The 27488-nt window shown below is 44.8% G+C and overlaps 3 protein-coding genes across 4 annotated transcripts; 1 reads left to right on the top strand and 2 right to left on the bottom strand.

Moving 5' to 3' along the window:
- Nucleotides 1–2030: 2030 nt before the first annotated feature.
- LOC149335067 (uncharacterized) lies at nucleotides 2031–4799 on the bottom strand. The gene is made up of 2 exons (XM_089551749.1): nucleotides 4688–4799; nucleotides 2031–4145 (listed from the first exon to the last, which is right to left on the bottom strand). Exon 2 carries the CDS (start codon nucleotides 4011–4013, stop codon nucleotides 2211–2213), a length of 1803 nt encoding a protein of 600 aa, XP_089407875.1. The 5' UTR covers nucleotides 4014–4145; nucleotides 4688–4799; the 3' UTR covers nucleotides 2031–2210.
- A 242-nt stretch (nucleotides 4800–5041) lies between these two features.
- NdufV3 (NADH:ubiquinone oxidoreductase subunit V3) lies at nucleotides 5042–6798 on the top strand. Its single transcript, XM_089551754.1, has 2 exons — nucleotides 5042–5395; nucleotides 6721–6798. The coding sequence occupies exon 1, from the start codon at nucleotides 5056–5058 to the stop codon at nucleotides 5383–5385; it is 330 nt and encodes a 109-aa protein (XP_089407880.1). The 5' UTR covers nucleotides 5042–5055; the 3' UTR covers nucleotides 5386–5395; nucleotides 6721–6798.
- LOC149335069 (putative phytanoyl-CoA dioxygenase) lies at nucleotides 6759–27437 on the bottom strand. Of its 2 annotated transcripts, XM_089551752.1 has the most exons (11): nucleotides 27366–27437; nucleotides 27172–27305; nucleotides 22677–22788; nucleotides 21332–21426; nucleotides 19695–19858; nucleotides 17138–17300; nucleotides 16568–16649; nucleotides 13557–13738; nucleotides 11272–11427; nucleotides 10061–10195; nucleotides 6759–8985 (listed from the first exon to the last, which is right to left on the bottom strand). In XM_089551752.1, the coding sequence occupies exons 3-11, from the start codon at nucleotides 22735–22737 to the stop codon at nucleotides 8932–8934; spliced, it is 1092 nt and encodes a 363-aa protein (XP_089407878.1). In that variant the 5' UTR covers nucleotides 22738–22788; nucleotides 27172–27305; nucleotides 27366–27437; the 3' UTR covers nucleotides 6759–8931. The 2 variants fall into 2 exon arrangements, with proteins under 2 accessions (XP_089407878.1, XP_089407879.1); XM_089551753.1 differs by lacking the exon at nucleotides 22677–22788 and having other exon boundaries at nucleotides 27172–27417.
- Between the last annotated feature and the right edge of the window lie 51 nt (nucleotides 27438–27488).

A 27488-nucleotide genomic window follows, 5' to 3' on the forward strand; every position in this document is an offset into this window, starting at 1 on the left:
TACCCGTGTTCGAACACTACTGCGGCCACGTTTTGATGGAGGCGAAACGCAAACGGCGCCCCTGTGCTGTGCGATGTCAGCGCACCTGGTCCAAAATCATTCCGGAGCCCTCCACTACAGCAAATCTTTCTCCCTTTCCTTTTTTCACTACCACCTTCCTCCCTCAGAGAGCGGTTGAGGTGTCCACTGAAGTGAGATAGATAGCGCGCCTTTCCTTTCCTGATAACCAATTAACGGATGCCGCTGCCTCGTTATCAGCGGGATCAGGTGTTCAAAGCTCGCGCGCTCATCGCCGTCGGATAAATAGAAGGCATAAATTTTAAAGCTCTATTCACCAACCATGCTCACGATTAACGAGTAGCACTATACAGTTTCTAAATGTTACCTAGAGGAAAGCTGGCAAGGAAAAAATTCCTTGGGAACGTTTCAATCAAAATGTCTTCTTACTGTACATTACAATAAAGGAACAGAAAAGCAGGGAGGTGTAAACGAGCAATGGCGCATTTATTAAAATAAACTGTAAACTTGATTAACCGGACTTGTCGTGTAAACAAATTCTACATTCAAATAATTTTTTTATAACGTTGCAAGAAAAAAAAACGAAAGAAAGTGCCTATATTTGTAAAATTGCTTTATGCCAGCAGGCGCACTGTCGGAATAAAAAAAAAAGTTCCGAAAAAAAACTCGAAAAGAACACAATTACATAACCTGCTAATTATAGCTAAATGAGCAGAGTAAAACCCGGCTTATAAGTAAAAATTACATCCGGGAAATTGCTCTCGGTTTTCCTACAAAGCAATAAGCTCCCCAAACGCAGTCAGGTGGTGATTTATTGTAAAACATTTTATTCGCCGGAAAGAGCTTGGTAAGAGGTCGCGTTAAGTGGTCGAGAGTACGCAGCCCTCGACGACTTTGTCAGCCCACTCCACCGCCAAAACTAGAGCTAGAGGGTTAGAGCTAGCCGGTTAGAACTAGAGGGTTAGAGCTAGCCAGCACGGTCTCCCACCGCTCGAGAGAAGGAGCGGTAACTAGATCACCCGTAGGTGGCTCTATTTTGCAGTTCCACAGGATGTGATCGTAGGTGGCTCGTTGGCCACAGTGTTTACAGTTTGGGTTGTAAAGATCTGGATAAATGTGCGCTCGGTTATAGTAGGATACAATGTAAAAAAAAAAACAGCAGTTGCTAACACTGGGCCGCGGTCACGGGGTCCTGTATTACTCCGCTGGCCAATCGCAACTGTAAACGAAATCAGCTTTTTAGTGTTTGACTATATATCAAACAATTCGTGCATAAAAATTCTAGAGCTCATAATTCTTTTCTTGTCATAAGCTTCTTGTTTACGAAACACGAAGCGTTTAAGCAGCGGACTACTTTTTCGTCGTGCAGGAATTTTGTGCGCAAAGGCTGAATGCGGGCACAACTTCACTAGCATCACTTATGCCGTTGTCCCAGTGTTGCAGGTCATACAGAGCGCTACTGTACAAGCTGCTCCAAGGTGAAACAACACGGGGTTGTAGCTGAGAAGCAGCAGAGATCCTGTGGTTGCTTCGAGTAGTGGCGCGTGACTACGCAGTTTTGAGTGCCTGCGTTGCCTGCGTGCCCGTGTGTGAAAGCATCACGACTGCATTCGAGCAAGTTACGGGAATTCATTCCTGCAAAGACACTCCCGAATATGCCTGCTTCACACTACGTAGCATCTCCCGTTTAAATTTTGGGCTACCTGTACGTTATGCAGATTGCATATGCTGATTAGTTTAGACCTATGGACGCCTTTTTACTAGAACACTGTACAGTGACTTAGGTTCGCGTTAACCGTTGTTAACGTTGGTAACCGTGGTTACGCCTAACCGCGGTTAACTGTATCCGTGTAACTACAGTATTACATTACGTCAGAAAACATGTATTGACGAAGGTATATATGCATCGACCATTCCTTCCACCGCCAGCATGCTGTGGGTAGGCGATAGCAAAGATATCATAGAGAAACATCTCTATGAAGATATCCCGGAATCACAAAGATTGCAACTGATGTGGAGCACTAAGTTTTATTAGCTGCAAATGCTGCCAGCCAACCGTGCGAAGAATGCGAAAAGCCTGGCACTGATTATCAGTGCATTCCCAGACGCAAGCTGACACAAGCGACGAATAAGTAATCACAGCCAAGATTCCCGCAGTCAGTCAGGGGTTTCCCCCGCCGGAGCAAGGGGGTTCACGAAGGATGGGCGGCTACGAAGTGGTCATGGAGCAGGTGGCCACGAGTGAAGGTCTTCGAGCAAGAAGTGCACGAGTAGGGGCGCTCGCCCGTGTGCCTCCGTTCGTGGCGCTTGAGGTCCGAGAGCCTGGTGAAGGACCTGGGACACCTCTGGCACGCATGCGGTCTGACACCGGTGTGGCTTTGCAGGTGCTTCCTGAGGTTGTCGCGTGCCGAGAACGAGGCCGGGCAGCGGTCACACGCGAACGGCCGCTCGCCCGTGTGTGTGCGCCGGTGGGTCTCCATATCGGCCTTGACGACAAACTGCTTGGGACAGAGCGGGCACGGGAACCGCTTGTATCCGACGTGCCTCTGCAGGTGGCGCTTGAGGTCGCCGTTCTGGGAGAAAGTCGCTGGGCAGAGGTGGCACTGGAACGGCGTCTCGCCCGTGTGCGTCAGCTGGTGACGATTCAGGTGGCCCTTGAGTCGGAAGCGCTTGGAACAGTGCTCGCAGGCAAAACGTTTTTCCGCACGGGTGTCCTTGCTTCCCGCGCGCTTCTTGCCGGAATTGTGCTCTGTTCGGATGTGCCGACGCAAGTCGGCGTCGTCGTCAAACTCTTCGGGACAGAGGTGGCATGCGTGAGGAACCTGCTCTCCAGCGCTGGAGGCCATTTCCATGGTGGAACCCTCTGTCAAAGGTTCCGCTTTTTGGGCTTGCCTGTCACAGTGCAATCGTGTTCCCAAGTGGTCTCCGAAGTCAGCTTCATCCTTGAAGCTTTGCAGGAAACTGCAGTCCTTCGAGGAGGTCGATTCGTCCGCGAGCTCACCGGCCTCTGCTGACGCGGCAGCGCTGTCCAAGAAGCCCTGGCTAATGAACGGTTTCTTATCTTCCAAACTGTAGATGGAGAGCTCGCCGGAATGCTTGCTCCGGACGTGCTCCTTGAAGCCGGTTTCGCAGTCAAATGTCTGGGCACATAAGTGACAGTATTCGCGAGCTGTGGAGACGTCTTCGTCGTGGCTTACATCAGCGTTATCTTGCAGAGCAAAGCAGTTGGACAACTGGACGTTGTCAACTACCGGTACTTGGTCGCTGTCGTAGAGGGAGCTTTCACGAATGTGAGCATTAATATGAACCCGCAGCTTGAGCTCGTCATCGAACTCCTCTGGGCATAGACGGCAGCTGTGCAGCTGTTTGATCTCGTGTTCCTCAAAGTGCCGATCGAAGTGGGCCTTGTTAGGGAAGGTTATGGAACAACGTTCGCATATGAACAGTGGGCGGTTGATGTGCGTCCGAGAATGTTCAGCAAGGTCTTCGGAATTGAACACCTCAGGGCAGAGTACGCATAAAAAACTTCGCTCGTAGTGCGTCCACGAACGCGGCCGAGTTTCCATGCAAGAGTGACTAAGGTGCGTGGGTGGTCCAAGTGGCCGACCTAACCCAGCTTGATTCGAGGAGTCATCGCAAAGAGCGTTGGCAAGCGGTTTCTGGTCAGCGTAGCTGCAAGAATCTCTTGGTTTCCGTAGTCCGGGCATGCTGCATGACTCTTCCGGATCAGGATCACATGTCTGGAACTCGTCTTTAACGGCGTCCTTTAATCGCATTTCCGAGCGGCTCAGTTGCTTGGAGACGCTGCTGCGGAGCCGTAAAGTGAATGGCTTCTCTTCAGCGCACTCTCCTTTCTGGTTAGCGACGCTATGCGATTTCACCAGTTTTCCTGTCCGATGATCTTGGTTAGGTGGTGCTCCAAAGCGAGCCAAATTAAGCTCCAACTCGTTGTGTCGTCGAGCACGGTCATCTGGGTCGTGTTTAACGCCAGACATGATCGTGGTTGTCAAAAGTCCGTGCAGGGACGCGCTTAGAGGTGTTCCCGACGCACGCTTTCGTCAAATTTCAAAATAAAATCCATGCGCTCTGTGGGCACACGATGTTCAAAGCAGGAGCAACGCGAGAAGCTGTAACAAAACAAAAGAGATGGTGGAATTAGGCATTGGAGAAGTATGGGCTTTAGCATAGTGCATACCGCTACCGCATGCGCAGACAGCGGCTGGCTACCTCCAAAATACTCCTTTGATCAGTTAGTAAACTGCAGGCCGTTACAATGCACAAGAACGCAGAGCTTATATGTGACTCCAGAGATGCCGTCGGCGCAACGATCGGTTGAGGAAGACATCAAAATGTAAATGACTTCATTGAATTTAGTGCGCCAAGCTTCTTTCCTTAGCCACATACTCCCTCTTCCCACAAACCCACTTTGCGTTCACAGACGCAAAGGCGCCCTGAACCAACTCGCCCAAGGTATCGGCCAGGTGCATTACAAGCACTGATAGCTTGCTTGGCTGTAGTATAGCAAAAGCGCTGAGAAAGCAAAGGCAGCACACGGCTGGCACTGATTAAACTTCCTTATTTTCGCTAGCCCGCGTCGCCCACATTACTCAGGCCAGCTCATTCAGCTACTCCGTAGGCACAAACGAACGCAAAACAAGCGAATACTCACGGAGCAAAGCAATGATTCGTGTAAGAACGCGCCTCGGAAACGCGTTATCGCCGTCAAAACACGCGCTCCGCGTGAAGCAGTGCAACAAAATAAGGACATAAAAAAAAAATAATGCTGCATTGGTTTGCGACATACTATTGCTCAGCACGCTAGCAATTCTAATAACACTAGTTGCTCATGTAAACGCCAGTGCTTGTCAACAAAGCATAATATATGTTTGCAAATAAAAACTTGCAGTAATTTTTAGGTTAAAATAAACGTTATAATTACAACATTTTGTCAAATTATATAGAAGAAAAAAACTAATGAGGAGCCGAAGTAGCCGAAGCTTCAGCAGCTTCAGCCAGTCGAAGTCGTTCACGGTCAAAATGGCGGCCTTCACCGGTCAGAAATTTTTCTGCCTCTTGCGGTTTCAACCCGCGAATTTGAGCGGCGTCGCTTCGAACGGCACGCGATTCCTGTCGTCGGCGGGACAAGGCCCTAAAAACACGCAGGGCGCAAAACAACCGTCCCCGCCGTCGCCACCACCGGCGGCCAAAGCTCCCTCTGCAGCCTCCCCGCAGCAGACGGCGAATGTGAGCGGGGCGACACAAGGTTACAAGGTTAAAGAATACTTCGAGCACAACCCGTACAGCTTCTACGACATCCACGCTGATATGTCCAAGTCGCGGCTGCCGCAGCCGTCGTGTAGGACGTAGGAGACACTAGGTGAGCGGCTAGAGCGCAGCGCGCAAGAATGCGATAGCCCGCTCCGAGGAGCTGAGCGGGTCAGCTGCTCTCTTGCGGTTGTAAGGGGGAGGGGGTGGTTTCACATCAGCTTCACGACTGTTTAGGCTTCTTATGACATAATTGCCGCTTGGCAGTAGAAGTATTACCTCGTTCTGTCACTCTGGAGCAGTACTGAGAGTTTTAAGTAATGAGCTCATGGGAAACTTAAGAATGCACGAAAAGTACCTTAATTTCAGCACGGCAATTTCCTCTAGTTCTGGACCTGTGCACATGCTCGCAAATGTCTTGCTGGGCAAGGTCATAATGCTGCAACTCCAAACAAATAGTGAACGGTCTTGTCACGGCATAAAGAGAAGATTGTAACGTGCGTGCGAGTTGTCCACTCAGATAGGGTTCTGTATATTCCAGGCAACTGAATTTATACTACCTTCAAATATGCAGAGGGATGTCCGCATGTTGGTTTTTACAACGACGCGCGATTTAAAGACCAGTTCTTGTTGTGCAAAAACACATGCAAAATGCTCCTTTGCAGCATTTGTGTTCTACGTAATGACTATATCGCTGATAGTCTATAGGTTGTTACGAGATGTGGGTAAACAAAACAGTATCACTGCTTTATTACTTATTGCAGGTTTATTTTAACCTTAAATGACTATATAGACACCTAACTTTAGTTGCCTGTTTTCTTCTCTGTAATGATGCACAAGACATTAGAATTCAACGATCACCATGTGGTATTTGCCTACAAATACTAATTCAGTTTATAATTTAATTTCTTCTCTCATGCTGTTCCAGTTTCATCAACCGAATGATGATTATGTCAAAGGTGGTGTTAGGTCACGGGAAGCATGAAATAAACTGCTGCATAACTGCTGATAAGTCATTTGTCATCATTCCAGCTCTTGAAGTAGGCAGACTTAAGCATTGTAATGAATTAAAAATGAATTAAAGTACTCTTCAGCGGCTGTATGCAGTTATTTTCATGCCTCACATGACCTAAACACTCCTTGTATGTCATAGCCGTTGCTCATTTGTTCAAACCAAAACAGCATGAAGAAGAAATTCATTGATAAATTATTTAATGGCCGTAGGGAAATATTGTGAGGTGATCCGTGCATACTAATGTCTAGCACATCATTTGAAAGTAGGTAACTTAGAAGCAAAAATCTGGTCCTTATTCCCCTTTAAGTGACTATGATGTCTTTGTACAACCATTGGAGCTGACTGTTGGAAAAGCAACGTTGATAAGTGCTGCATTTGTTGCAAACAACATCAAGCACAATGCGCATTTTTTTCTTTTTCAGGTTGATGTAGATGGCCCGAACGTAAGAAGAAGTAAACATGAAAAAATAAAATCCTTTATTGCTGTTTAAAGCAGTAAATATGCTTACTTCACTTCATTGCGCATACATACTCAAGAACTTCTTGAGGAACTTGCATAAAAACTGTCAGCCCACAGTCGTGAAAGAACACATCTTGCCTACCGACAACTTCTCAGCATGGCATAAATGTGGCACCAAGCTCAGTTTTTAATACTCTCTAGTGGACAGCATAAGCTTAAGGTTAGTCTGTAAAATGTTAAAATTCAGATTGTGCCAGCGTAAAATAATGCTTTGACGTCACATATAACTTGAAAAAAAAAGCCTAGTACAATACCTACCATTGTACTGCAAGAATTGTACCATAAAACAGAAAACTAAAACCGAGAGGAATTCATGCAGTTTAAAACTGGCATCCTAAGCTGTTGCAGAGCAAATGTAAAGATTTATGCTTTGGGCAGATTTGCTAAACTAGCTACCATTTTTAATTTCACAGTTTGCCTTTGCCTTGACTGATGTGCAATGTTTAAGAGTCTTGCCGACAGCAAAATGCACCGCAATGAGCTCACAAAACACACTGCACTTACTTGGCAGAGTTCGTGATATGAGTTTTCGTAAAATGGGACCAGGTTATTAGTATGCACCAATGTTCCATTTAGGAAATTTTCCCTTCAGGGAATTTGATGGGTACAATTTGGCAGAAAGGGAATTTATATGAAGTTACAGGGAATTTTGGGAGCCAAAATTGTCGGTTGCAAGGAAAAAGGGCTTGAACTAGGGAAATTTTGGTCACAGCATCGAACATCACCGCTTGCGAGGAGATTTGTGACATGCAAGAAACCACTGCACAAAGCCCTGCTGCAATTTGCACATCATTTGGAGTGGTGTGTTCCTATAGCCTGGCCTTAATACTCTTGCACACGTTCTGAGACACTCGCACATCCTGCCATGAAAAACGCCCAGTAGTGGACTACTACACTCTCAAAATGTAGCGCATTGCATAAATGTAGACTTTCCTAAAGCTGGTCATTTCTTTACCTCGATACATTGTACTGCAAATCTTTCGCGGTGCAAGAAATTTCTGCAAACTGCTTACCTGACAGAACATAACATATGAAATTGCACAACAAGCCACGGAATTTTACCACAATCACATTTTTGTGGCTTTGAATACGCTTTCACACCTCTCAAGTGGACACCAGTAAAACTGAAAGAAAAAGGCACATTGGCAACAGTGCTTGTCTCATCACATTAAGCAATATTTTTAGGTGTGCTCTTTCATGTGGTGCACACACATGTTCAGTAAGTAGCATGTACTTCCTCGTCCACCTGAACGTTCCCATGTTGCAGTCCAACCTCTGTTAAAACAACAACAGAACCTAAAGCAAGCTGGCTGCGTCATTCAGGCTGCTGTGCCAAGATTCCCATGTCAGAAATGTCACTACCTTTCTTGTTACGAATAGGACTTGCACACCTGCGCTTTTTTCAAAGTTCAACAACCAGAAATGAAACTTAAGCAAAACATCTCGCACAAGATGATACTCTTAGCCTGCTTTACCTGCCTTCACATTATCGAAGGAGCTCTTTCAGTTTGCGTGATGCTCTGTTATGAAGTTATCTGACTTAATATACAAATTGGAAGAGGCCCTTGAAAACACCTGGAAATGCAGTGTTATGCTGCATTAGTGAATGTTCAATCCCAGTCCAAAATGTATGGCATTGCTGTTCAATAACAATTATATGGATCTGTTGATCTTTTTACTTATCTTTTTTTAAAGGCAGTGAATTGTTTGAAAATTTGGGTAGGTACTGTCACAAATGCTACACCAACACATACAACTCGACAAAGTAACTTCTTGTACATAGCCATTGAAGCAAAACTATTTATCTGAGATGTTTGATAGTAGGTGGACAGGTAAACACGACACTCAATCGAAAAATAAATTATTTCGGGGTGCTTGTAACATTAAATTCAGAGAGAGAACAACATGAGATATAAAAAAAAACATACACAAAGCCAGTTCCATCCTCATAAATGTTCCAAAATACGATAAAATCTCGTTAGTTGTGAATAGTGTACGAAATTAAATAAGCTAAACCGAACTGCTTCTTTGAGTGCAAGTTGTTGAGCAGCCTTTTTCTTCTGTCTTTGCGATGAGGAACGCCAAAACTACTGTGTATTCAACTTCCAGACAGTCAGAGGTTTCCTTCCTTGCCTCGAACATGGCGTGCCCTCAGCTTCCACACATCCTGGAAAAAAAAAAGAACCAGAAAAGTTCAGATTCCTGCACACGGTTTCAAGTGACCGCATGTGTACTATAAGTTCCTTTGTATAGCCCACAGGCTAAACATGTTGTGCTGCATTACTGAAAGTCCAATCCCAGTGCAAAATGTATGACGTTGACTGTTCAGTACCAGTTATGTCAATTTGTTGATCTTTTTGCCTGAGAAAACAGCATTTTCTTTTTAAACATTGCCCAATATAGCCTAAAATGCCCAGTGCGATTTTATGTACAGCGAGTGCAAACTATACAGCGAGTGCAACCAATGTAGCGAAAAATTCTTTCCCCAGCCAGAATGAGCCCTGCAGACTGTGCACAGGGGGCAGACTGTGTACCGGTAATAACGGTAGATTATGAAAGGCATGATGTTATCATTGTACCAATCACAGTTTGTGCAAGCATCTGAAGTGCCTGGCAAAATAATGCACGTAACAGTCAAAAACTACTCTTTTATTCACAAAATATGACAAGGTGATTCAACCTTGTGAACTTGGATTCACCAACAGATCACCACAGTGGAAAAAAGCCAGCCTAATCATCAAGCTCTGCAGTCCGCAGCAAACACATGGTGACATTGACACCACCTTGATTGCTGCATGATGACATACAACACGCACACCTGTCAGCTGCATAATAAGAGTGGCCAGCTATCGCAATGAAAGTCCATAGGAACTCTCCAGCATGTGGCCTTAGCTGCATGACCACACGTTCAATTTCATTGAGATATAACTAAAGTTCCTTGCAAAGCGAAACTTATCGGGGTAGAACAGCTTCTCTTCTCTAGATCTTGACCTCACTTGAATCTTCTAATCTCTGTCACACTTCAGGTAATGCAAAGACCTTGCTTATTTCTTTTGCGCTGACAAAAGTGAAAATGGGCAAATCACTCCAGCTACTTTCACCGACAAACAAGGCATCACAAGGTACTTGTAGAACGGCCTAATGCATCTACAACAGCTCAATTACATTCCTGTCTAGACAGGACATGATTTCAATAGTGCACTCCGCGTTCAATCCATTGTACGCTGCAGTCTTGTACTCACTGCGTAGTTCTTGACAGCGATATTCGGAAAACGCTTGCGGAATATTTCAAGCACTTCCTCAGCGATGGGATCCTGGACAGAGCCTTCGACGTCAATGTAGTGGCACTCTGAGGCAGCATAGTGACACGAGATGGCCTGATGACGGGAGTAAATTAAAGAAAAAAAGGGGGCATTGTGAATGCACCAAGTATACAAGAAACTGCATGCATCAGACATGACAACAACAACAAAAAAATACGTAGCACCACAAACTTCATAACTGCTTCCACCCTTCGTTGGTTCTCAGGTATGATGATGCAGTTCTAACTACTACTCTCAACTACATTTCAGTGAGAAAAGTGGGGGCATTAAATGCACCCATCACAAGAGCAACATTATGTGTTCTTGCCATTTCTGCTTTCGGAAAAGGTTGGCTTTCCATCAGAACTCCTGCCAGCTAGTAATTAGTGGCAAAAACAATAAACTGTTTTTTGTAGCATATACTTCACAACGGAGACCTTTCAATGCAGGCTTACCTGGCCGACTGCATAGAAAAAGTACAGTTTACCCACCTAGATGCCATATTTTAGCATAGGAAAAACTAGCGAACTATCAAACAAGCCATTGAGTATGTTTTTGTATTTCACTATTAGGCCTCCTAGGTGTTCTGTGTGTTTTTACAAGCTTGGGTGTACAATTCAACAAGACCCATGTTAGGAGAAAAAAAAATTTTTAAAAGTGTTGAGATTTTGATTCTTTTCCATAATACTTCTTGAAGCAATTTTCAATTCTAATATAATTTGTCTAATACGTTCAAAAGTCTGAGGTATGAATACGTACCACAATTGAGGTCCTTTTCAAGGTTTTTTTTGTGCATACCCCTTTTTTCTACAAAACCAGTAGTCGAACTGGCTTGAAAGTGATGTCATTCAATCCCTACAGTCATTCTGAGTGAAATTTTACTATTAGTACACATGTGAGACATGCACACAGCTTGTACCATAAAAAGGGGTTAAACTGACATGCTGTCTCATCCATGCAGTGAGAGACCCGGATGGCCACCAACGAGAAATTCAGTGTTTAGAACCAAGATCGAAGTGTCACGATCACGTCCAAACTGTACTAGGCTTGGAAACTCCCAATTCGCATTGCACACACTGTTTGTCACGAGCCTTGCAGAGAGGAAAACGAAATTGCAAATGCATTGAAATGCAGAATCCCAGAATACGCACCTTGCGAAATCCCTGGGTCCTGTTAGCACCTGACCCATGGATGAGAACTGGATGGAAAAAGACTGTGTCACCAGCCTCCATTTCCAAGTAGACACGCTTGTCGAATACGCTGTCTGCCAGGCCTTTGACTCCATGGTACATCTTGTTCACACCACCCTAGTAAACAGCGAAAGAAAGGAAAAAGAAAAAATTAAAGATTGTGAGATGTTGTAAGGTATACAGCCACGCCCTTCCGTTTTTCTCTGCCATTACTAATACTGTGTAGTTTTCGTATACATACACTGCTGAATCATAGAATAAATGAAGTCAAAGGGGCCCCATGATTTCTTTGCTAAAGCTACTGCTTCATTATAGCGGTACGGAACCTAGGTTGTAACCAAGGGGGAGAAAGCATGAGCAACTTCTATCCCAGCTGATTCGAGAAACCTCCGCTCTAGCCGTAACTGGTCCGCCATCCGGTATGAACGTAACTGAAGGAAAAATTGACGCTAGCGTCTGTGATAAAAACAAGATCTAACCGCAAGAAGTTTCTGAAAGGAGAAAAGATCTTTCTCTATTGCTTTTGAATTTCTGACCCGCGCAGCCGTTGTATCCGCTGCTCATCGTTTGCAAGTTTCGCACACGAATTCGCGAATGAATTTCTGGAGCCCTTCACTACGGCGTCCCTCATAGCCTGAGTTGCTTTGGGATGTTAAACCCCAATAAACCAAACCTAAATCAAGTTTCGCGAACACCATCAATCGCGTTATCTCAGGCACTGTCGCCTGCTTTGCAGCGCTGGTCACAGACACTATGGCGTCATGTTCCTTCGTGTGTTAGTGATGTCAGTGCTGCAACAGCTACGGTGGTGTTTGGTTACGCGCTCATGACCTTTGAAATAGCGAAGAGTGCAGCGAGACCCACACGGATACAACGGGAACTTCTATCTGCGCTAGCTTTCTCGGGCACCACCACTCATTTCAACCCTGTGGATCATGAACTATAGTTTAGCCACTGCTGTTGACGAAGCAGTCATCATGTTTGGTCTGCAGAAGAGTCAGCACATCGTGGGAACCGATTACGCAACCTTATGTTGACTGAATTCTATTGGTGTCACATATATTAGCATGAACAGTGAAGGCCATTGCGTTACAGTAGTTTGCTTTTACGTTGTCACATAAACACTAAACAATTTTTTGCAATTATCTACGACTGTAAGGCGCATTGTGCATGCATTCAATTGCGTGCCCTCACTGTGCACAGAATGATCCTTATTTAATGCGCGAACAGTATGCACGGAATGATCGCACATGTATTGCGTGAATGATGCATCAAAATGATGTGCTGAAAATGTCAGCTGCATCGTTTAAGAGAAACCTAACACCTCTGGTGTGTCGGCACACATCTGTATTTTACGGAATGCTGTAGCATGGATATATAGCGTATTTTGAAAAATATCTCTTTTAGACAGAAAGTAATGAGAAGGATGTATGTGTGAATCAAACCATGGAAAATATGTTCTCTGTACATTGGCTCAGCGCTGCGGTTATCATTGTTGACCAGCAGTGTAACCAGTTTTAACATGCCTCAACAACAAAGAAATGGGGTATGAAAACCGAAGTAAAGCGCGGCGCGGCCGTGCGTAGGGCAGGCGGGCAACGATACATCTGCCCACCTGAACAGCACACACTGAAGGCAGACACTTACAATGCAAGATGATTACATAAACCGAGAGCAGCTCAAAGATTCACTCAGGTGTTTATTTAGTATGCTGAAAAGCAGCCATTAAATGCCATAAGATGCTATACTGGAATGCTCTCAATCTTCAGATTTATGCCGCGTCATCAGCAACACCAAAATGTTCCCTAGGGTTAGTGAAAACGTTAAACAAGGGTTGGCTAGACATGTTGACAGCATGTGCGGCCGCAAAATTACGAAGGAAAAGATTTTCAACAGGATGACACATCAAGTTTAAAACAGATCAAGAAAGCTCTCAACCTCTCTGGCATATTTTCCTATACACCACCATGTGGCATATTTCTTGCTTGCTATTTCATGGAAAGGGTTGAAAATGAGTCAACAATGTGCAATGCTGACCCAGTCACAATGAAATGGAACTGGGCAACTTAGCACTCTTAAAAGTACCCTACTCTTGGCGAGGTAGGCATAGAAACTGATTTGTTTTCCTTAACGTACTGACCAAACGAACAAGCATCCGACAAGCACGTATCAAGCCAACTCCTTGAAACAGTTATAACCATCCACCACAAAAGAAAATGATCAAGTGGGCACTCGTGGCAGCATACCTCCCATTCGGGGTAGCCGTGCTCCAACAGCTCTCCATGGTGTGATCCAGGGATAGCCACGAGGCAGCCGTTCTCACGTGTCACCTTTTCCAATGCTGTCCATGCACACACAATGCGGTCTGCTGGCCGGAATGGAAAGTAGTACAGGTCCTGGTGCAGTGGGTGACGCGACGTGAGAGCACCTGCACGAAGGGACAAGTTAGCAGTTCAGTTCCCATATTAACTAAGAGACAGTGGTGAGGGCAGCAAATAGGTGAGCTGCCTCTTGGAAGCGACAAACAAAGCTTGCACTCCATTTCTTCTTCATTCTAAAACTAGCACTTTTCTCATTCCACTTCCATAACGCCTGCACTGCGGCGATCACTCCACTCTGGCTGGTGGTGCTAAGCTATCCCATATGTACAACCCAAACCTAATCCCACTCACTGGGTCTGATGACCAACTAGGGAATCCTGAACAAACGGCATCAAAATGGATCAAGATTAGTGGAGAAATCTGTTCTGAAAGCTGGGTATCTGGGCAGAAAACCGTAACAGAGAAAAACAGCCATTGTTTGAGCAGTTCCCTGCAATGCTGGGCCGCCACGGCTCATGAAACATTTCAGAGTACTTTCCAGTCGATTTCAGCAATGAAACTTCAGGACAGCGTAGAAGAGGTGCCATACAATCAAAAAATCAATTTCTTGGCCATTTTGGGGGAATTTTAAAGCTGTATCCCACTTTAAATACAAGGAAATACTATTTAGTTGGTGCCACCAAATATCAAGGGCAGGATTTGTGTTCAGGGAAGCTGATAGTAATGTTATAAGCAGCGATTTTATTTTTTCCATTTTCTTTTGCACACTCAGAGAACAATTCTTTCAGAATGACACCCTTTGCAAAGTGTCCTACCAGTTCCATTCTTATGATCAACAAAGAAGTACCTATTTCAGGACCTCCTTTCCTTTTTGTGTCATAAAAGTTCAATTTAGTTTAGTTTATGGGGGTGCAACATCCCAAAGTGACTCAGGCTATGAGGGACGCCGTAGTGAAGGGCTCCGGAAATTACGACCACCTGGGGTTCTTTAACGTGCACTAACATCGCACAGTATATACACGGGCCTCTAGAATTTCGCCTCTACTGAAATTCAGCCGCCGCTGCCGGGATCGAACCCGCGTCTTTCGGGTCACCGCGACGGCCACTGTGTCATAAAAGTGGGCATGGGCAAGGGCGTCCGCAGAATTTTTTGCAGGGGGGGGCCCCGTTGGTGCCCCGGGGGGGTATGTTCGTAGCAGAAAGGCGCTATTTGCGGAGTAAATTTATTTATTTATATATAAATAAAAATTAAACAAAATGCACACATGAAAGAAAAATTACAAACAGCAAATTAAAGCGCGGCTAGGAGAGGTACATTGGAGTTTATCAACGAAGAAACAACTAAAATTAATAAAAATGCAAAAAGATGCTATATCACTTCGTGGAGAAGAGTGCTCAGTCTTGCTGCATACGGGTTCTCGACTCACCCGGATTGATGACCAGCACACAGCACAATATGTTCACAAACACGCAACTACAGTCACTCAGTCAGTCTTCCTTGAACAGCAACTGTAGGCGCCTCGGATTTTTCTGGGCGAATTGCGTAATTACACGTGTGATAAATTCACTTCTGTGCTTCATTACACGCTCTCGGTGCACACTCATCATACACATTGATTGGAAAAACTGTTGAACGCGTACGTTGAAAACAAAAGATGACTATATATACAACGAAAACTTATTTACAAGATAAATTCACGCTCGCAGCTTCATACACCTCGCTCCATCTTGCTTGCGCATCCGCACAGTCGAGCAACCGCACACACACTGCTCTCCGCTCGTCGTTTTCTCGTCCGCTGTCTTGGTTGTTCTCAGCTTCGCTGACAACCGGCCGCTAAAAACACCCAAGCACAAACACAGAGGCGCGCACACGTGCAAGGGCTTACTTGCCGCAGTATCCCCGAATGCGCACTTTGGGGGTGAAAGGAACGCCGCGCAACTTCCGAGGGGAAGGGACACTCGCCACTCCAGTCGGAAAATTTGTTTTTGTGTTTTTATGGGGTTCAGAGCCCCAAAACGACTCAGGCTATGAGGGATGGAGTAGTACAGAGTTCCGGGTAATGTCGACCACCTGGGTCTCTTTACCATGCACTGACACGCACAGTACATGGGCGCTGTTGTGGTTTGAGGCCCAGCCAGAGGTGACAGGCGAGCCAGGCAGGCGCCATCGGGCTGCGTTGACCAAAGGCGCTGGTTTTCGCAGAAGACGCAAAGAACGCTGGTGTGGGGGCGCCTCGGGAGACTGCGTCGCCGTGAACAAAAGCAGCTAATCCCCTTTGCCGGAGATTCTGAAAGCGGCGCTTCTACCGAACTGCGCTACCCGTGGATCGGAGGAGACAGCGAGCGGCGGCGGCGCCAACTCATCGCCCGCTTGCCCCTGAGCAGCCCGACAAAGCGGGGGTGGACACGGCTGATTTTACCTTCCCTCCTTAAGAATTCATCGGTGACCGGCGTAACGATAGGCGAAAACAAGATGCCCCGTGCACTGTCTGCCTCCGTGTCGCTATCTCTCTAGAGATCAAAGAAACAGACACCCATCTCAAGGCGGCTCGAAACACATGCTCGCCGGTGCCGCTGTATGTCTGGAACAGGTCGCCCTTCAGTAGAGCTAACGATGGCGTGGTTTGAAAACGGCGGAACGACGCACGCCCGGACGCGGCATTTCGCAGATGTGACCATGCGGGGCTGCTTTTACCCTTTTGACTGAGCGCACCACCGCCCCTGGCGTGCGGCCATCACTCACGGTTCGAGTGAGTGATTTTCCAGGGGGGTGCAGCCGCCCCCCCTTGCCCCCCCCTCCGGACGCCCATGGGCATGGGGCAACAACATGCATTTAGGTTAATTCATATGGCTGCACAGATCTGGCACTGTCGGTTAATCTTTGCTGTAGTTCCACCTGCGCCACTGATAGGTGCCACAGTGTAAGTAAAGCTTACCCGTATCCGGTGGCTTGTTGATAAGCATGGTGTGCACTGCAGTCAAGTTGGGCCCACAGAATGAGTTGGCATAGTCCAGGATCTACAGGAGAAACACTTATTCAGGGCCACATGCGCATGCCAAAGGTTCAAGGTACAATAGTCGCAGCCATTCTGCAACAGTTGTTCAACGACTATATCCAAACAGGCTCCAGTACTGTCCATTGCTCATGAGCGGTACCATAATGAGGTACAGCATCTATACCAAGTACTAACTACAAGAGTCCTGCAGATAGCAGGGCTGTTCTGCTGCCCCCACAGCAATAAACAACATTTTAAAAGAAAATGATTCCACAGGACAAACTCTGGAAGAAAAGAAAATTAAACGCGCGGTACTGAGATGCTAAACAGATTTATTACTAACTGCCATTTAGCGAAAAGGAGCACCAAATTGCCAGCACATTGAAGACAATCTCTATGTCTGGCAGTTCTAAACAAGCATAAATGCCTGGACAGGAATGCTTTCTGTACCAAGGTGCTAGATGCATTGGTGCCAAATGTGGACATAACAGTGGGGACCTCATCACTGACCTGAGGCAATGTGCAGTAGCTGAAAAGCACGTCATCCATGTACAGTTCCTGCAGCTTGTTGACCACGTACTCGCTGTGGTCTGCCTCTCTCTTGGTGATGTCTTTCATCACCACCAGCCCTGGCACCTTCACCTTTCCGTCAGCAATTTCCTGGAACCGCGCCCTGGATGGGATGGACAGTAGTAATCATCAGACAGATTATACCCACGGCAAGATAAAAACCTCTCCCAATGCTCTCCAATTATCCTCGGCCCACAAAGGCTGCAGCCACCCTATTCCAGCAGGCCTCCCAACTACGTCACTCCATTTGACTTTCGGTTGACCCCTGCTATGTCATTCTTCCCTTGAAAGCTACTCAGTTACCCTGGCAAACCACTGATCGGTGGTTACCTGTTCTTCGTATTACCTGTCCCACATAGGTCCACCTCCCCCCCCACTTTATTTCTGTCAGAATACTATTACCTCAAATGTTTTCCCTAATTCACATTGCTCTCGACCACTAGCATTATTCCTTTAATAGCTATCTACACTGTCCTGAATTTATTTTCAAAATTCTTCGTTAGCCTCCATGGACAATAGTGTGGTGGCTCAATGACACTGAGTTCATAGTGGATCATTGGCAAGAGCTTTACACACCTCAAAAACAATGTGAAAACATTGCACATTGAGACTGTACATACAATACAGGGCAGTTTTCTAATTAATTAGCAAATTAGCTGGCAATTAGCTGTGCCTTTTCCAGGCCTTGTCTTGCTATATATAAGCATTGCATTTGCTGCCTTAAAATTCCATCTTTAATACCAGAATATGAAACTTCAATGAACTGCCACAGATCTCAGTATCTGCTCACAGTAATTAGCCACTAAGGGCTTCTAAGAAACAGGCAACACTATTGAGCCAGAGAGAAAGTAGATTAGCAAGTTGCAGAAAAACTTTGTAAAAATTATTGTAGAATGACACAATGCATGCTCAGGCAGAAAGTATACTTAATATGTACACTTTTTCGCTTCTCTGCCTTTAATTACATCATTGGCTAATGTCCTGAGAGTGACCGTAGGTAAACCTTAAAAACAGAAGCGGTGGTCCAGCTGTGTCATGGCTAAACTCATGTGGTAAAGGCCACATGTTGTTTGTTTGCTGAATCGGTAAGCTTTTGCCCATTTGCCTCTGAAAAGGCTACAAAAGTGAAATCCTCAATTTACAAATTTGTACTATTCATCCAACCAGACATGATAAGTTTACACCAATGCAACAAAGTCTGAAAACAATATGCCCAATGTGTGAGCAAGGTTCTGCATCAGGCTGCCAAGTATGAGCAATACCATTACAGTTGAGCACTTCTTGGTTACCCACATGGCATAAGGGCAAATAACTGAAACATATTCCTCGGAGTTGCCCATACTGTTTATGCATGCGTTACCAAGGCACAACTCTGATCAGACACCGAGATCTACTTGGCATCAAAATGACATATAGCTACAACCCCTAGAGCTAGTGTAGTAAAAGGACCAATTTCCAACAAAAAGATGTCTTTATTTATTTATTTAGAAATACTACCAGTCCCAGTCGGGGTCATCACAGGAAGGGCACAATACAAAATACAACAAAGAAAAGAAAAGCCCCACAACTTACCTAAACAGCCACCCACATTCACGTGTTAAATGTGCTACCTATACTGTTTGAATAAAATTACTGAAATAAAAGAATGGCTGAATTTCACAGCAAGCCAGGAAAACACAACCTAAGAGTGATGTCATTACATGAAGCATGAAAAGTATCAATGCTCTTATGAGGCTGAAAAAAAAAAAAAAAAACTTGACCGTTATGTTAAACGCCATGCACAAAGAGGTATTTACAAGGCAGGTTACTGCAGTTTAAAGCACTACAGTTCACACAACAGCATAAATCTCTGCACTGCACATTGCTAAGCGCAGTGGCAGGTGTGAAGTTTTTGCATGCTCAAACTCGGTAGTGGTGTCTGTTGACCAAAACCACTCAGACTAAGAAAAAAAATTGCGAGGACACTTTGGCAACTAAAGTGTTCAAAGGCAAAAGCCGAGGACACTATGCCGTGACGACTTCCGGTGAATGGGACGTCACACCGTTCCCGTGGCTATATCGGTACCCAAATTATACATCTTTCGGGGATCCTAAGTGTTAATTACCCTTAATTACACATTTTTCCATCTAATTTGACAAAAATCCGTCGTTCTTCCGACCATTCTGTGACAATTTTCACTATGCTACGACGACTTCCGGTGGATGTGATGTCACACCGTTCTCAAGGCTATATCGAAGTCCACGCTATTTTGATGCAATTTCGACATTTTTGCCTATAACTAATTAACTAATTAATCTAGAGTTATCAAACTTGGCTTCTAGGTTAATTTTTTCCTCCTATCTTTTTCAGTTCCCGAGTTAAACGCGTGTGACATGCTTTGTTAACGAATTACAGTATGAGCCGTTAAAGGCTTTTGCCTTAATAGACATGCCATGTGGTACACACAGGTCACACAAGGTGCAGTCTAATCATCAGGAGGTTAGGACTAGTACACACTTGTAGGTTTCGAGGTCTCGCTGAGGAACCAGGTTGCGTATGACGATGAAGCCATTGTCCTCGTAGAAGCGCCTCTGATCATCCGAGAGGCGACAGCTGTCGAGGGTGAAGCGGAAGCCCCCTTTCGACTGGGCCGCTTCGATCTTCTTGTTGACCTCCTCCAGCTGCAGGAAAGGTCAGGAATGCAACACCTCAACATGGGGCAAGGAAAAAAAAATGCCATTTCACGGAATAGAGGGAAGCAATCAGTACGATACAAGAGGTATGTCCTCCAATATGACAGCCGCAGCCTGTTTGAATGAGCTGTTGAATTCTACACTGCAACCAGCACATCAAATTCTTAAGCAAATCTTCTTTCATTTTGTCAACGTCCAAAATTCCGAAAGCCATCGTCCAGTCAGTGCATTCTGAACCTTCAACAGCCATGGAATCCCGAAACATCCATTTTTTTTAAAGGCACCTATTTTTCAGAAGTCCTTCACACTGTTTCTGTACCAATAGTTCATAACCGCAGCCACATTCGACTCCTTCCAGCCTGTTGAACAATAACACGCACCATATCCGACTGGAACACGCACCATATCCGACTGGAACTCATTAACCGAACCTAATCAACCCTGAAAATCAGACGCATTCCTCAGCCATCTTTTTTGATATTGCGTATTATGTATTTTTCCTGCTTTGTCTTGCATTGCTGTATTGTTCTTTTACTACATTATCTTGGCTGTATTGTTGTATTTTTGTTGCTATAATTTTGCTTTTTGTGCACCTGCCCTTCCTGCTTGGACCTAACCATGGTCTGCAGTATGTTTGTTTGTTTGTTTGTTTGTTTATGTACATAAATATTATGTACATAAATAAAATAAATAAATAAAATATATTTCAGTTACAAAACCTGCATGTTTGTAACCATCATCATCCGCATCTTGGCATTTAAACAACTTGAACTCTGCTCTTTTGATGTCTTAACGTCTTACTTAAAGTCTCTCGCTAGGTCCATCTTTAAGTCCAGCAAGGCAACCATCCCACCAGGGGGCTCCACACATCACTTCCAGTTAAATGCACTGTCCTTATCCCTTATCCCTTTCAAACGAACATTATGTTCTAGTATCGTGAAAGACCCCTATTTACAAAAATAACATGAATGGCTCCAGAAATTTTGGAAATTCATGCATTCAACACAATTCCTCACTCACAGATTGGCAGCCTTGCTTATATATATAAAAAAAAAATTATGGCTAATTAAGTATTTCCTTTATCATCCGACGCTGTTTCCACAAAAAAGATCTGCTGCATGTCCCTTAATAAAACACTCTACTATGTGAGAGAAGAAAAGTACCACCATTAGACAGCACTTCCTGGGCGCGCCATGCAGCATGACGACATCCATCTCTTATTTCCTGCTTTGGACAAGCGTCTCTAATTTCTGAACATGAAATGACCTTTCCATTCTGTACAGAAGAGAGTTTGCATGTGGCCGGCATCACTGACTTCCCCCAAACAACGCTGCACACTTCCGAGAAAAAATGTTGAAAGGTGGTCCCCACAAACATAGACGTCTTGCTGCAAGGGGTTATGCTACGTTTGCTGCCTTGTAGCAAGATTTTTAAGTGTGGTAGACAGCAAGGAGAACTTACAATGTTTTTGTCCTCAAACATACTGATGACGTTGTTTATGCCACCACCTTTCAAGTGGCCAACGATCGTTTTCAGGCGTTCCTGGGCCATGACACCTAGAAGTGTGAAACAATGAGAAAAGAAAGGACGTCTGTTACCATTGCTAAATTTTTCATTTAATAGCGGAACTGAGTCACCTATAATTTTGTTTCTATAAACACAGGCTTGAAGACATATCATGGTGTTTTGCTGGCAGCATGCATCGAGTAGCACTAAGTTTCCCCAAGTTAACCTCAAAGTTTACTACTATTTTATCGCAGGCTGCCTTGAAGAGCTTCATAATTAGAATTCACTTTTAACCAACAAGGACGAATTCTAACTATGAAGCCACTACAGCTCATACAGTTCAGCACCTTCTTGTCTTGAAGGCACCAAACCTGGACGGACATTGACAGGACTGGCCTCTGTATGATTTCAACAGGTCGTGGCCGTGAGGTGGGGTCTATATGCACAGACGCACCTGTGTAAACACCAAACATCGTGAAACCAGCCGACGTCCCTTGTAAAACTAGCACTGTAATAATGAGTATAGAAAAATGAAAGAACCAGCCAGCTCCTATGCAGTGAACTTCATGTTCCTAAACCCAACATCAGGTGACCAAATTCACAAAACTGTGTTAACATGAAAAATGATGCATGAATGAATAAGGCTAACGCAATGGAAGAGGCAGGTTGGCCACCGACTGAGATATTTTCAAATCAAAAAAGTATACACGACAGATAAATCATTTTGCAAATCACAGCGTGACCGTCTGCACACAACAGTAAATGGCACAGTTTATTTTGAAGCTTCAAACCCATTTTCAGCTTCCTCCTCCTATCGTTACAGTGGTGAGCAAGTGTCCTTTTTGGGAACTGCTCACAAAGTTGTTCTTTCTCATTCAGCACTATTCGCATCATCAGTATTTGGGAAAGACAACTGCATTACAAAGCTAAGGATCTGGCTGGGGTTCCCCATTGTGGAACAAATCCCCTCTTTATAGATCACAAACAGAACACCATGAAATTCAACCGCACAAAATGCTGCATCTGCTACTGAGCATGCCCACTGCATGGCTGACACTGCTGACAGCAACTTTTCCCCTCACTACACGCCGAAGCTCATATTACACGCACGAGAAATTCCAAACTGCCTTAGGCAAGCTTTTGCAAGAGCAAGAATTAAGTACATCACACAAGGCAGCAGATAGCGACAGTTGCTGATGTTTTCTGCCACAAGAAAAAGTTGGCCATGGCTTCCACTCTCACTCAGCTCCACAGAATTTTAGAAACAAATGGTGCATGTCATATAAGGCAGCAGACCTACCAAGCCTAAACGTGACTGCTGATCGACTCAGAGCACAGGATCGCGCCAAGGCAAACCACATGGCAGAACCACCACCAAGACACCAACCAGCGGTTCACGACAAAACCGCACTCTGTTCAGGGAAAGATGGTTAATTGTTAAGTTTGAAAGTGAGCAGGGTAAGTGTGGGAGTATTAGCACACGGTTTAAAGGAGTACAGACACCTTTGTAATGAAGTGCAAGGCATTAGTAAGCATATATCGCGATGTAGAATTTGCCTATACCTTGTAAATAATTTATAACTGAATTTCTTCACGCATTGTTTTAGTTTCGCTTTCAAAAAACAAGACAGCTATAACGCCAAAGTTCAGTTCAGGTTGTGTGAGGCATAGAAAGTTCCGTTCAGATTATGTGAGGCATACAAAGCAGAAATATTACAGATGCTTCTTAATATGTTGTCATCATAACTCTTGGAACAAATTGGTGTAAGATGGTTTATGGAATCATGGTTTATGGGGGCTTAACGTCCCAAAGCAACTCAGGCTATGAGGGACGCCGTAGCGAAGGGCTCCCGAAATTTCAAACACCTAGGGTTTTTTAATGTGTATTGACATCGCACATTTCACCTCCATCAAAATGCGACTACCATGGCCGGGATCAAACCCACGTCTTTTGGGTCAGCAGCCGAGTGCCATAACCACTGAGCCACCGTGGTGGCAAATTGGTGTAAAAAATAGTGAAGTAAAACGGTGAAGCAGCAATTTATTGCAGTGTTATTTTAAACGCATCACATATCCTAAACTGAACTCTTGATTTCATAGCTACTACTTGCCTGTTTAAATCAAAAGCAAAACAAAACAAAAGAAATTTAGTTCTAAACTATTTACTTGGTATAGGGCGAATTGAATGTGATGATGTATTTATACTTATGTCTTATGCACCAATCCAAGCAAGAAAAACACAAAACAAAAAATTTGGCACCACAGTTCCTTTAAGAAAGTGAAGAAATAAACAACTCTAGCACAATGTATGATGACCTAGTACATATGTCAAGCATGTCGAAGCACCAACATGTGCACCTGCATGAGAAATAATCAAGGGTAGGATAGGAGAACTAGTAGAAAACTGGCACATCAATGAAATAGACACCTTTGGTAGCACTCGTTCCCTTGTTCTCACTGATGCTACATGGCCCATCACTTTTACTCAGATAACACTGCATAAAATTTATGCTATACTGGAGAAAATCGCTCCGAATTAAACCACTGCAGATCCAAGTTTATGGTTCATTTATTACTGATTTATTATCATACCTACAAGTAATGTGCAAGGGCACTACGGCAGGCAGTTATGCCAAAAGAAAAGAGCTAAAAAAGTATACACAGCGAAAGTGACACATTGCACACAGAAAGACACCGATAAGTGACATGCACTGACACTGAAAATTGCAAAACAGGACTGTAACAATGACAAGCTGGGTATTCATTAAGAGCCATGGCACTAGTACAAGGGAATATGGGCACAGAACAAGAATAACGACAGCACAGAATGCTTTCAACTTTATTTTTCAGACAGCCACCCATCATTTATATCACAAGCTGTATTAGCCTGGTTCTTCCGGTTTTGCCCCGTCAGTGTCATCCGTTCACATGCACCATTCCACAGAAGAAAGATAGACGACTATATATATATGGGTTTGGGCAGGGCATTCAATGTGAAGGCAAGATAACCGATGATCCTTAGGAGTAACGGACTGGATACCAAGAGAAGGCAAGCGTAGCAGGGGGCGCCAGAAAGTTAGGTGGGCGGATGGGATTAAGTAGTCTGCGGGGATAGGGTGGCCACAGCTGGCACAGGACAGGGTTAATAGGGGAGATATGGGAGAGGCCTTTGCCCTGTAAGGGGCGCAGTTAGGCTGATGATGAAGATGGTGATTATAAATGTGTACAAAGCTGCCGGCTCATGCATGGCCACCCTAAGGCCAGCCTACCCTGGTCTCCACAATACAGCGAAGGTCAATTCGGGCAACCGAATTCGAACTGGAGGCCCAAACCCAGACTGCAATACAGAGTACGCTTCTCCTCAACTATGAAACTGCCAAATCACACAGAGGCTACTGCAGCTCTTTGTGTTTATTCAGTGGCAGCAGCATCATACGTAGTACCATAAGATAGTCCCTCATCGTGCCCTTAGAACACTAATAATTACAATTATGTTAAAACTTATCCACACTGATTATTGCCATTAGCATCACAAATGTTCACTATGACATAAGAATATCTGCAAAATGAGGTTGTTTTTAAGCCTTTTCACATCTATGCCTCCCGAGTGGTAGCATTTAAGAATTCCTGGTAACGTGTGCGCAATTCTTTGTTGACCATAGTACATATGCCAAAAAAGGAATGTTCCAGGGTACCTGATGACAAAAGGGGTAGACGCTGTGTGTGATCTCGAAGTTTGCGTGGCTTAGGAATGTATCAAGTTTTCGCTTAACTGCTCGCTTGTAGCATCTAATAGAAAAGTGGTTGAGTGTGTTCCAAGTAAGGAATATTTTCAATTGCTCGTATTGCTTTCTTTTGCAATAGAACTAAGCTACGTACATTCTTTAACAGTCATCCAATTGTAACAGACTAATACCTAAGTATTTGTATGTACACTCCTGGCAAATAACCCATATAGCTTGGACGGCTATATGTGTCACAAATGTGCCCTTAATAACAACTTTGTCATGCCACCACTCAAGCGTAGCCATTCTGACAAAAAAAATCAAGGTCTGATCAGTGTTAAAATTACGAATGGCAGTGCAGATTCAAGAAAGGATTTCCTTCTGTGTCGCTCAACATTATATAATGCACATGCAGTGAATCATGCACGAAACCACAGGGTGAGGACAAAATAACTGTGTGCGTGTGGTTGACGATTACACGTTTCTTTTCCCTTGAAATGTCCTGCCCTCGACCTAGGTATGTGTTGCAACATGAAGGAAACGGAAAGCAGCCGCATACGCTTCGAGACGGCGGAGGAAAAAAAAATAAATAAATTGCTGGTTCGCGTCCAACGTTGTGTGTGGGGAAACAATGCCCCGCAAGCAAAAGGGAAAACGCGGGGCACGATAAAAAAAAAAAAGCGCCCTTTAATTGTACCAACCCCTCGCAACCGCGGACGTCATGTACTATATTCAAGGAAAATGCGTTGGGCAACTTGCGGGAACAACATCTAAATAACCGCGCGCCCGCGCCCGTACCACGAATGCTGCGCATACGTTCTGTACATGCAAAGTAGGCACGTTAGCGGAAACATTGCGAATAACGGAAAATTATATGGAGCGCCGTGCGCTAAGAAGACGCGCTCGCTTTGTTTTATTCAGCCCAGCGAAATTTTTAACTCGAAAGTTCTACGATAGAGGAAAATCCGAGGAAACGATCTAACAAAACAGGCAATCATAAAAGCCTGTGAGTGCCTCCGTATACTCGCAACCAATTAATTATCCCCCTATACGCCCTATACCGTGCGCGATCTGTCCCACGTAGTACGTATACACTAGCACCTCCAACACCTGTATATATACTACCGGTCATAATTTATCCAGAGCTAGTTGATAGAGCACCGTCACGGACGTTTAAAGAAAAGGATCTCTCCATCTCGATGACAGTGACAAACGGCAGAACGTCGAGCTTAGGCCATTGAGCTGAATATATATCTGCACAGCTGGCCCCAGAAATTAAATCCGTTTTTCTGTTGACCTTTCGTTGAATATGCGAAGCTGTGCGACAAGATTTCGTCCTTTATACACGTTGTGATGAGCCTTCTCTTAAAGACGACCGTAAACTGGAGATGCGATGGAGCGTGCCGCGAGAATCGAATGCCAAAAGTTTTTCCTGTTCTGATGAGAAGAGACATACTGAGGGATCAGCCAACGATCGGCCAGTCAGTGACGACAAAATTATAACCGACCGATCTTACCAAATGAAACAAATTGAATTTTGCGATATAGACGAGCAACTGAATACGGCCATAGGGCTTGGAGATGTTTAGAACATAATGAAAAAGGAAAACAATACAATTTTTAACCACAGTCGATTCTACAGAAACTCTGCATGGCAAAGCAGACTGATCTGTTCCCGTGACTGCGCATTGAGCTCCGCCTGACCCTGAGAGTATTTACATGTGACAGGACTTTCTTTTGCCTTCAGCAATCGGTTGACAACCTGCCAGCTATGTGCAAGTACTATCGTCGAAAGGTGCAAAGGCCTCCGAGCTGGTGAAAACCACCCACAGCACTCCTCACACGCATGGATATCCTGTGATCTCCGTTTTCTTCACTCAATGCGAACTCACGACGTAGCGAATAAATGCGAAGTTGTCAGAATGTCGTTGACCTACCGACCCTGATCGCGAACAGCGCTAAAAGTAGAAGCGGATAACTTCGCTCTTTACATTTCCTTTTCTTTTATCCTTGTTGCATACCACTCACCGTCCTATGTTTTGTCGCGTTCAGACAAGTAAAGGTTCTTACCGAAGGTTCGAAGTATCGGCGGCGCGTTGACCACGACAGTTGCGCAGCTCGTCAGTTGGCACACGCGAGTCCGTACGTCTTGCTTACGGCGTAGTGTGCCCGTCTGTACCTACGGGCTACTCTCGTCCGAGTGGCTGCATCAAGGAAAAAAAAGATACGTTGGAGCCAAAATTGGGGTAGAGAAGGTTACGCACTTTCGCTTCCTATGCCTGTGACAAGACGGCTAAAGTAAACAGCAAGGTAAGCAGACGATAACACTGATGATGATGCGTACCTGTATGTTTCCCATGGACGTTTGCAGGTAAAGAAACAAATTT

This window comes from Amblyomma mixtum, chromosome 7, assembly GCF_055824585.1.
Source record: "Amblyomma mixtum isolate Tamu chromosome 7, ASM5582458v1, whole genome shotgun sequence".
NCBI lineage: Eukaryota > Metazoa > Arthropoda > Arachnida > Ixodida > Ixodidae > Amblyomma > Amblyomma mixtum.

Coding starts and splice junctions, on each gene's coding strand:
- LOC149335067 (XM_089551749.1), bottom strand. CDS start 4,013: ATGTCTGGCGTTAAACACGACCCAGATGACCGTGCTCGACGACACAAC.
- NdufV3 (XM_089551754.1), top strand. CDS start 5,056: ATGGCGGCCTTCACCGGTCAGAAATTTTTCTGCCTCTTGCGGTTTCAA.
- LOC149335069 (XM_089551752.1), bottom strand. CDS start 22,737: ATGTGGTTTGCCTTGGCGCGATCCTGTGCTCTGAGTCGATCAGCAGTC. Junction 10,196..11,271: donor GGACCCAGGGATTTCGCAAG/GTGCGTATTCTG, acceptor TCCCGTCATCAG/GCCATCTCGTGTCACTATGC. Junction 8,986..10,060: donor TCGCTGTCAAGAACTACGCA/GTGAGTACAAGA, acceptor TTTTTTTTCCAG/GATGTGTGGAAGCTGAGGGC.